At 41.9% G+C, this 11,283-nt stretch overlaps 1 protein-coding gene across 1 annotated transcript in view; it reads right to left on the bottom strand.

Moving 5' to 3' along the window:
• The window catches only part of LOC101850640 (iduronate 2-sulfatase), a 17,492-nt gene that overhangs the window by 2,122 nt on the left and 4,087 nt on the right, over window positions 1-11,283 (bottom strand). The window contains exons 2-7 of the mRNA XM_005095755.3: window positions 10,236-10,411; window positions 8,417-8,594; window positions 7,743-7,831; window positions 2,027-2,243; window positions 1,386-1,546; window positions 749-875 (exon numbers count right to left, since the gene is read on the bottom strand). Coding sequence (XP_005095812.1) covers window positions 749-875; window positions 1,386-1,546; window positions 2,027-2,243; window positions 7,743-7,831; window positions 8,417-8,594; window positions 10,236-10,411 — 948 coding nt within the window. The remainder of the gene's footprint in view (window positions 1-748; window positions 876-1,385; window positions 1,547-2,026; window positions 2,244-7,742; window positions 7,832-8,416; window positions 8,595-10,235; window positions 10,412-11,283) is intronic.

Here is an 11,283-nt window from a genome sequence, read left to right as displayed (position 1 = left end):
GCCACCCCTCTTTGACAATAAACAGGAATTTTCCTCAGAATCCCTAAAAATCGGGAGTCTGGAGACAAAAATTGGAGTCTTCAGAAACCCAGATGATTCTCATTATGTTACGAATTGAACCACCTGCAGTGTGTAGGGGAAACATTTGTATGGTTGTGAGAAGGAAAGAGAAACATATTGATATATATTGGCCAGTTAGAGCCTGGAAAAAATGAAAGACATCAAACAGAAAGGAAACAAGAAAGACATATATGCAACAGAAAGACGCAAAGGAAGACCTATCAAGGACATTCTCCGACCAGTTGCCAGGGTGAATGTGATGGTGGCATTTCATTGACAATAATACTGCTACTTCTCTTTCTTACTTCTTTACTTGATATGATTGTTAATGGTTAGTAGTGTCTGTGAACCCCACTAGTTCAAACATTTTGAAGGCTCTCCAACTTCGAATTTTAGAAAAGGAAACAAACAGAACGTCTCGCTTCTCTGACATCTTCAGTAACATTACATTAAAAAAACAGAAAAAAGTTGACACAGATTCCTAGTTCCAGCCTCTTAACTATCTTAACATGTCACAAGTAACTCAAACCCAAACCCAAGCAAACCACACAATGTACATTCTTTATATTATTATTATTATAGCCTACATATACATTTTTTCAATTTGGTGTTTACAATAATATATATTCATCCCTCAGAGAGAAATATGCATCGCTGCTCACCTCGCCACAGCTACGCCATTACTCACCATGATCCCCTGTAAAGACAATAATTGTATTGTCTGCGTAGCCAGCCTCTTCCATAGCACTCAGCACCTGACCAACTTGTGCATCCATGTAGGATGTCGCCGCATAGTAACTCTGTCGCATCAGACGCTGGAAGAACAAAGGAGAAATATTGCAGATGCTGAATTTGACAAAACTTAATTTTTTGTTTCTCTCTTCCAGTCTTCCATCTACATGCATGCCTTATACCATATTTTGTAAGAAGCACAAAGCATAAATAAAACAAACACTTCTTCAGTCTTATGGTGTGAAATGGGATTAACACTCCTCCTATAAACACTGTCAGTACTGTCAGACCAATTAACAGCCAGGATCTCTGAAAATTCACGCGGAGAGCTTAGAAAACTCCTTATGCTATGCAAATTCAAGTAAAGGCCTATGGAGATTTGCACGACACAAGTTCAGGTCAAGATTTGTACCATCCTTGTCACTCATTATTTTTTAAAACTCACATATGTTCATTTCTACTTTTACTTGAACACCACTATTCTGTTATGATGACTCAAAGAGAGGATTAGGTCTGACCTTAAAGTTAAAGGGAAGACAGAGCGGAAGCTTTGAAAAACTATGCTCATCACAATAAGAGAGTGCACTCTGAACCTGGTACTGATCTGGCACAGGGCCAAAAGGGAAGCTGATGTTGAGTCTCTGCACATCATCTCGTTCTCGGAGGTCGGTCCATGGGTTCCATGCAACAAGGGGCATTCTGGGAGGGAATGTGTGATGCTTGGCCAACTCAATCTCCGACAATGGGTACAGGTCTAAATAGACAAAAGTTTTGAGTTTTTTAAAAAGTAAGTGAAGAAGATCACATCGATAGGACAATGACAATTTAGTGCAGGGGAAAAAGCAGGATTGACAGATATAAACAACAGAGGGAAGAAAAAGAATGCTTACTCCACCTGCTGCCAAAAGTTAATATGGACAAATTCTTATGAAACGATCACAGAAAAGTTTAAAAAACCCCCACCAAAGCAACAAACAAATCTGAAACAAATGTTATAGTTGAAACCCTTCCCTTGCGTTCCTCCTCCAATTTTTCCTCCCCACCCTATCTCCCTCCTGCAACAATAAAAAAAACCCCAAATCAACTAAAGAAAACTACAAACAATAACAACAAAATTAACTTGTCTAGCCCATTGAGAAAACAAAACCAAAACCTGAGGGGTCCAAACTAAAAATCAGGGCAACATTGCCAGTAGGCCTACCAGTAAACTAAAATGACTGAACAGAAAAATTACCTAAATATTCCTTAGGATATTTCAAGGGAATGTGCGGCTTATGGAATCCAACAGCGAGAAAAAAGGGACGATTGTCCTTGCTCGATGAAAGGTTTTTAAAAAACTCAACAGCAAATTCAGCACTTTGGATATCTGGTAAGGACTTTTCTGGCATCTTCTGAACGTTGACAGGACACACAATGTTCATTCCCAGCGTCCCATCGGGATTTGGACAAACCTGGAAACACACATATATCACAGCTGTTCAGTTCTACTATCCTAGCTGAGCACTTAGTTTAACCCGTCCGCTGACCTCCCGGGGTCATAAATCCCACCTGACAGTTAGGCCACGCATCGCTTCCTGGGCGATAGCGCTGTTAGCCGATTTTGAGTAGAAGTCTGTATTTTCACTTGATTTAGACCCCTGTAAATGTCCTCTCTTATCTATCACTATGGGTGTGTGAGGTATCACATGAAAGCCCAGACTCTCCCCAATAACCCGCATCCTTTAGTTTGGTTCTAGTTCTAATCGTGATCACACACTGCCTCTACTTAACCCTACCTTGTGGTGCACGTATTTCTCGCATCGCTACAAAGATCAGGATATTTTTCCATTCGTGAAACGCAGATTGTTATCCCTTTTTATCTGCCGTATTGAAAGTCAGTAAGGAAGTTATTTGTGAAAAAATTGTTTAGATTCACTGGAAAACTTTAACAGGACGGCGAATTTTGTTACTCCACCCTGTAATATTTTCCCGACCGCCGTGCTGCCACGTGCGGTATTCACCCGAGGTCCCGCTTTCACTTTCCCCGATTCTTTATCGACAAAAGTTAGGAGAGTCTGCTACAAGAGAGAAAATGGAACACTCCGGGAACTACACCTTGTGGGTTAAAAAAACCAACCTGTGTAGAAGTAGAACATGCGCGGCCAGAAGTAAAAAAGTTAAGAAGGCAAACCAGAGCAGATATTTTTGTGTAAGTTTTAAAAATGACTTACTCGTATTCTATCGCGTAAACGTGGACACTGATAGTGCAGACAAAATGACTTACTCGTATTCTATCGCGTAAACGTGGACACTGATAGTGCAGACAAAATGACTTACTCGTATTCTATCGCGTAAACGTGGACACTGATAGTGCAGACAAAATGACTTACTCGTATTCTATCGCATAACCGTGGACACTGATAGTGCAGACACACATCCCTATGAAATGTGCAACAAATGTGTACAGCGCATATACCGCTCAAGGAAACAAGTTCGAGAAGCAACCTTATCTGCTGCACAAAAGAAGTATAGAAGAAAGTTAACACAGCTGGAGACCTTATCATAGTCGATCTCTGATAGGAAACCATTGTCACCAATACCCAAAGTGCCCAGTGTACACAAACATCACAAAACACATTTGTACACACACAGCAGCAGCTCTTACATCGAACCAAAACATCATAGATGTAGCCCATGCGATCAGACAAATCTGATTTATTAAACAACTATGCAGAAGTACACCACCTCATCTCTTACACATAAAATGCAAGAAACTGAGTTTGACATTATAGGAACAGCAATTTGTGCGAAGCTGTACATGTACAGACGACTATTTCCAAACGCAGTCACACCCAAACAACACATATTAGGGCACCACTGTCTGCTTTTTATTCAAGGATATAGATTTGGCCCGGGTTTAATGGGCGAGCAGGGTGGCGAACTTATGCACTCCAGCATCGCAAAACTGGAGAAAAGGACAGTGGGAATTAAAGAAATGGAAACAGTTGAAAGCTGTTACTGAAGCCCACAGACCGCAAAAAGAAAAAAAAAAGAGGAAGATAACTAGCCTGTGACACTTTTGCAATTATTGTTATAAGTACATGTATTCATATGTTATGTGTTTGTGAATGTGAAAGCAGCTCTAGCTGAGAGGAGACAATGAGGAAACTCTTGTTTCATGAAACTGGATAGCAGACATTTGTGAAAACTGTTAGGAAACAACGAAAAATCTCTCATTTAATTAATTGGACAGTAGTAAATCTTCTACAACTTCCCCATTTCTGAAGGAGTCAAACCAAACGTAAGTGTTTCCGAAAGCTCATCATGTCACTGATGTATACCACTGATTATTTTAGAGATCTGGAGTACACATTAAAAAATATCATAAATTTAAAAAGTAGACCTACGAAACAATGTTCCCAATAGATGTCCTCAATTGCACCATGTTTTAAAGGGTACCCTGTTAAGCATACCAATAAAAAGTTATTTGCGGTACAGCCCAAGAATGCCTCTATCTCTTGATAATAATTCCACTTTGATTTGTTTGTGGGAAAAGCCACAATGAAGCAATTAAACTGTATAAAAAGTGTTAAGTCACAACAGTTCACTCGCAGAGCAAAGGTCAAAGTGACCCCCATGACCACTCGGACGCGGCATGGCTGACCGGGTCAACTCCTCAGGTAACTAAGTGCTTTGCTCGGGAACAGCCGTGATAAATATATAATATATATATTGGAGAGAGGGGGTCATTTTGGCAGATAATGTGACGAAACGTGACTGTTTTGTGAAGGAATTCCCGACAGGGGTTAAGAATACAAAGACAAACTCAATGTAATGAATACTATAAATGTCGTGAACAGATAGCCTAAGAAGAGGAAACTGTTGGTCATAGTCATAGAGATGACGGACCAGAAACGTGGCTTTCCAAGCGACCACCCCCGACTGTAAATTCATGCAGAATCATCCTCGAGAAACATTTTCTCTTGTGATTCGTTGAACAAGTCCGTTATAAGTTCTTTGAGTGCAGCTTATTAGGCTTACTTAGCTAATCTTTAATCCTATAGAGGCCTGTCTAGTGTTTTACGGCATTTATGCATGTCGCGCATCAGGCCTAGATCTAACTAAACATTACACGCAGTCCCTCAAACTCAAACACCAGTCAGAAAGCTTCTCTCAAAGATACATTTCCAGTGACCAATCAGAAAACATTTCAGTCGTGGCCCCCCCCCCCCCAACATTTAACTGACCAGCCATTAGGGCTGTACCCCGGTAGCAAACCCGCTCGTGCTCACAAGCCCCTAGTTCAAGTCACAAGCCTCAAATCAGTAGGTCAAATCATCAAATCAAATCACCAGCATGATAAGTTGAGTCTAGCGCAAACTGTAACCTCCTTTGTCTAGTCTAAACTTCAAGTCCACAGCAACTAGCAATCCGCGAAGCCACTCGTGTCAGGCCCCCTCATCATCCCCACCCTGCTTGCAATCCGCGAAGCCACTTACGTCAGAAAAAGAGAGAGGGGGAGAGTGAGAGATCTCGCCCACAGAGTCACTGCGCGGCGTGGCGCTGTAGTTTACTCGATTAATCGGGGCCTGCGCAAGCCTCAAGTCCCGTCCGCTGCCACAGGCCCCACAATTCACACAGTACTGATTTGCGCTAGGCTTACAGATTTGCCCCAGGACAAGCTCCAAACCTGACCTGCTGACTTGTACTGTCTCGATACACCGAGCGAGCGGCACGGGCTCGATGGCGTAGGACCGTCTTGATGGCGACAAGACAGTCCGATGTGTTCAAACAGCAAGACAGTACTGTGCGCTGTGTGAACTTTGAACCGTGGAGGAAGGGAGAGGCTGGGCTTGTTTTGGTGCAAGGCATAGAGAGCTGAAGTTATTTTTAACTTCCCGCCGTTGATCAGCTAAGCGAATGGATAAGTGAGAGGGAGCGTGGTATTGTAGTAACAGAGACCTAGGTTTCTGGTAGTAATAAGAATAAGTTGACTTAGATTACCCTAGAATGGAGAACTCCAGGGGTCGTTGTGATTGGCTTTTGTATCGTATGTATGTAACCTATTTTGTAGATGTGTTACACTCACAGTGACATAATACAGAACATTTAGGAGACGGGCTAGGCCTACTTCAACCCAATGTCAGGGCCAACCTGGGCTGAGAGGGAACAACGCCCCAGCAGAAAGACGGAGGTTCTCAGTAAAAATTTCTCCCCATATGGGAATTGAACTGAGGTCTTTTGCGTGCCACGATGAAGCGCTTGGCTCGTGCACATTAAAAATAAACAGGCCTTAACATCATAAGAATAGCCGATCCAATATTAATTTTTAAGTGCATTGAATAGAGCTTTTTGTTTTTTACAACCGAACTATGAAAAAACAACAACCGATCTTGCACTTTTGGTGCAAGCCTCTCAGCGCAAATAACCAGAGAATCTATAATATGTACTGAGCCCACTGCCACGAGAGTTCGCGATGTCACGACACAGTACAGCAGGACTGTCCGCGAGTCACAACTCACCGGAAGTTCCCTCCGGTAGCAAGCGGGAGGCAAATCAAACCACAAGCCTGCTCGCAAGACTCTAGCGCAAGACTTCCGCTGCTTTACAAGCCTTCGATTAACCGAGCAGAATCCAGCCCTACCAGCCATAGACCGAGACCTATTCGTCAGTGGAAAGTATGGTGTGTAAACGCTGTCCATCACTCTCTTTGTATGGCGTGAGGGGCACTCTCACCAAATATCCGGTTTTCTAGTAAATTCTAGGCTTGTCTTATGCAGGCTGTGCAGGTTGTCGTGAAAATCTCCCCTTGCCAAGCTTAACTTGTCGGCGTGTTTCGCGGATCGGAGCGTGCGTTTAGAGGGAATGACCGTGCGTTTGTACGTCTAAATTAAATATGTAAAAAACCTGTCAGATGATGAAAGCGTGCGTTTGAGCGGAGTGTACTTTTGTATGGCGTGCGTTTAGGCGGAGACTACTGTATTTATATTGTTTTGTTTTTGTAAAGTGTTTTACGGTGCTCGCAACTGCATAGGTCATATGAGCGCGCGGGACACTCCTAATATTTTCAGTTGGTAGGAAATTTTGAATTTTGCCCGGGTGGCGGCCGAAGCCTACTCTTATCGATTTTAGACCACCAAGGGATCTTTAAACGTGCGCAACTTGCACATGGGCCCTCCGAGATTTTTCGCCCTTGTCCGAGAAGGCTAGGTGTAGATCTTTTCTACCAGAAGATCAGGGGTGTGGCAGAAAGACAGCAGTAAGGAGGAGCCAAGGAGTAGCAGTAGAAAGGCTGCAGAAAGAGTCAGGAGCCCAGAAGAGGGGGCAAAGGAGGTAAGGGGGTGGGGGCAGAAAGTGGAAATGAAAGCAGACAACAGAAAATTGCTAGAGAGCAGGAAAGGAGATGAAAGGAGACAATTTTAAAGAAGAAAATTTTTCTGTCGCAACCCGGATTCGAACCCGGGACCTTTGAATGAGAGGCCAACACCTTAACCTCTAGGCCACTAGATATATATATATATATATATATCTCAAACAATTGTGACCAATTGTAAATGTTTTATGTCCCGTTGGCACAATGTAAAGCATTTAAAATGTGGGATGCTTAAATCCTGCCTGTCAGTTGGACCAAAGCTGGGAAGGAGAAAGCATTCCAGCAGACTGACAGAAATACTATAATACTAAAAAAAAAAACCCAACTTCCCTTCATAGGACTCGAACTCATGCCTTCAGCAGGTAAGAATATTATCATTACATCACAGACGGCGTTTACATATCAAACAGAAACTGCCACTTGAATGACACTTAAAGACAAAAATACAAAATATATATGTGTAATTGATTATGACACTCTTTTGTGATTCATTTTACTGATCATGCAGCACTCAGACTCTCACATTAAAAGAAGACAAATGCAGCACAGTAGTAGTAGTAATTTATAGAAAGTTTTCTAACCCCTCCACCAGGTTTACCTTTGCCATTTTGTACTTCTGAGTAGAAGGGTGATATGGTGTGTTAGTCCAGCTGTATGGAGAATCATCGCTGAAGTTGGATGCTCTACCTGTACCAAATGAAGAAACAAAAGACTGTATAGACAAGTGCAGTTGCTACATTATACCATCACATATTCCCACTTGTGTTCAACTTTATGGTTCTTTATTCGGTCCTTACTCACTACAAATTTTATTTATAGATGCTGAAAAACAAAACTTAACCAGCTCTTTCGTTAATGAATTTACGACGCCATCGTACTCTAAAAAAATATATTGAATATACATTCTTGTAACAGTCCACAACATCAGAAAGCTTGAAAAGCCTTTTACCGATTCAGGTCAAGAATATGGTTGTTATGCTAACACTGTAACTGGCTTAAAATCCACTACTTTCATTAGTTGTAAAGAAGACTCTGTCTTTTCTCATTTTAAGCTTGAGAACAAAGCAAGAGGAGTAAGCAAGAAAACATTTTGAACATGTTTTCAAGCATAATTCTTTTATCCATGGCAACAATATATAAATAGGCCTACTCTACCCTACCCTTGGAAAGCCTCCATTCTCAAACACTATTATCTGAATAAGTCGAAAAGTTTTTCCTGTATGAAAAAAAAAAGTACTGTAAAAGTAAAAGACGAAAAGAGTGTTTGAATACCTGGGTGGAATACCTTCCCCACAGACTGTGTGATGTATCCATTCTGCTTAAAGTGTTGTGGCAGGGTGGTGTAGTTGCCTGCATGAGTCCTCCAGTAGGAATGTAGGTCATACAATCTTGTGGTGTCTGGACGGCGACTGGTTAGAAAGGATGTGCGACTGGGGCCGCAAAAAGCTTGCTGGAAAAAGATGAAATGAATCGAGTGAACAGAAAATTTAACTGCACCAGTCCCATTTAAGTTGCCATTATCTAAAGGCAATTACATAGAACTTCATAGAAGTAAATGCACACATTAAAATGGAAACCTAACAGACAACAGTGTTGAAGGGAGATGTTTCAGCTATTCCTCAGCAACAATGCAAAGAGAACATTAAAAACCAGGAGATCACTCTGAAAAGTAACTCAATGAACAGTACAAGAAAAGTGACATTATATACTGGGCTTGTTCGGAGAATAACACAGCTGCAGTGTGATTTTGATATGACGGATCAGTTTTAGAGTTAGAGTGTGACCTAAAGATAAAAACATCAAAACTACGGTGAGAAACTATACCCATTTGATGATGAAGTAATATAGAGCTGTCTTGGGGGGGGGGGGGGGGGGGGGTATTCTGTGCGTAAAAGCATGAAAGAATAAAAGTGTGGAGTGTAATGGGATTTTTCACCCTCTGTAAAGTAATACAGTAGTCTCCGCCTAAGATCCCACCGCTTATGATCCCGGTTCGCTTAAGATCCCGCTGTTTTAAGAAAACAGAATTTTTACTATACAAAAGTCACCCCTAAGATCCCGCTCTGATTCACTCTGAAGGTCAACATTCGGCTAAGATCCCGCATTTCAGATAATAATTTGTGGAACAAAAACCCGAGCGGGCACAGCTGATCAACCAAGAGTGAAAAGTTGGGATCAATAAACTGTCCATCGTGTCAAAGATCAGCCACTATCGTGAATGTGATCACATACACGTTGTAAAACTCTATGAAGCGATGCAATGTTTGCCCCAAACGGAATCACACCGGGGTGTGAACTGACCAACACGTTTGTTTTCCCCACGCATTGCACTCACATCTGAGCTCTCCCCCCTAAACTTACATCACTCGCTGGGTGGGTAAGGCCTACACGTTAGCTCCAGGCGGGATCACATTGAACTGTGAACTCTTTCCCTGACCATTGCAGCAGTTGTCTCTACTCAAGAATTTGCGAGACAGACTGAATTTTAATTGATGTGTTCACAACATAATGGTGTGTAACGACAAAGGCGGTTGTGGGGAGGGGGGACTCAGTCAGAGATGGAAAGCTATAAATTTTCGACAGGTAAAGGGGAGGGACAACTGAAGAAGCGTAGATCTTGAGACTCATGACAGGATAATAAGTGAAAATGGCATGCCTCATCCCACTATGCACTGTGATAGGCCATCAAGGTTAACCACTCTTTGCTCGCCATATGCCATAAACCCACCCAGGGGTCACGTCAGTTCATTTTAGAGTGGAGGGAGACCATTTTACCGATTGTGAGCCTTAGCATGGGTCACCATAGATTTTTCCCTGGGTTCGTCGGTTAAGATCCCGGTTCGCCTAAGATCCCGCATTTCCTTGCTCCCAAGCACCGGGATCTTAGGTGGAGACTACTGTATGTCAATTTATTTGATTTCAACATTTTTCCCTCTCGACAGTCAAGATAAGCTGCTATAGACCTTTCTTTCAAATCTACAAAGATCCTTGCTGCACAAACATCTTGACATAAAATCTAAAAACAAGCTAAAAAGTCCATTTTCTATTTTGTGAGTAACAAAAAATTAGCTTAAAGACACCGCTTATTTACCTGGACAAAAGACTGCTCAAATAGCAAGGACTTTGAGGCAAGATTGTCAATGTTTAGAGTCTTGAGAATGGGCTCTCCATAGCAGCCGAGAGTTGGCCTCAAGTCATCCACCACGATGAACAAAACGTTCGGCCGACCATTGTTGGCTCTGAAATATCCTCTGCTTTCGCAGGAAGCTGTCCATGATAAAAAAAGCAACAAATGAAAATAGCGAAAGTCAAGACGAGACAGACATGTAGGAGAATATTTAATTGTATTTCGCTAGAAAATAAATCAGGACGGGCAACAATCTCTCTTCCAGTGTTTAACTTATTTTTCTATAAAACAAATGTCAAATTACATGTATGACCAATAAAACAAACTGGATGTTGAGGTTGTGAACAAGAAAGGATAATGTGTTGTTTTGTGGCAATAAATTCAGCGACACCTGCCAAACAGTAAGCCCATTGGGAAACAAACCTTGGTTGTTGTATGGTGGTAGTTGTTGCAAACTGAATTTTTAAGGGAGTAGGGTGTGCAATCTTCTACCACTACCACCTTCAGATGCACACATATACACGCATTGGTCTTGATCGAGGAAAGTGGTGATGCTGTTATGTTGAAAAGCAACAACATAGGCCTGTAAAATCGGCTTTCAAGTGAACAGATGCTTGATCGCAGGGTGGTAATGTTACACACAATAACTTAGACTTTCCCCTCCCTCCAAGCTGGGAGACTTCAAGAAAGTTGGCTCTTGGCAAGAGAGTGTGAAATGAACTCCTGTACCCAGCGTGGTGTATTTTTGACCTGAGAAGGCGTTCGTGAGGAAAGATTTTTAAAAAGTTTAGAGAGGATGAGGGATGCAGTCACACTGAAATTATAGGCCATTCTTGTTGTTCACACAGATTTTAAATTGTCAAAAATATTTTTTGATCAGAAAAATTATGGCAATGAAGGATGCTGTTAGCGGAAAAGGTTGCTGTTGTTGTTGTTGTTGTTGTTATCGATCCAGCAACAGCTGGGCTCTCGCCCTTCTGTCCAATGCCATGTAGTGATAAGTGCAGGTCTG

The sequence above is a fragment of the Aplysia californica genome, unplaced genomic scaffold (assembly GCF_000002075.1).
Source record: "Aplysia californica isolate F4 #8 unplaced genomic scaffold, AplCal3.0 scaffold00113, whole genome shotgun sequence".
Classification (NCBI taxonomy): domain Eukaryota; kingdom Metazoa; phylum Mollusca; class Gastropoda; order Aplysiida; family Aplysiidae; genus Aplysia; species Aplysia californica.
The sequence above is the reverse complement of the archived record's forward strand: the minus strand, read 5'-3'. Positions and strand labels throughout refer to the sequence as shown.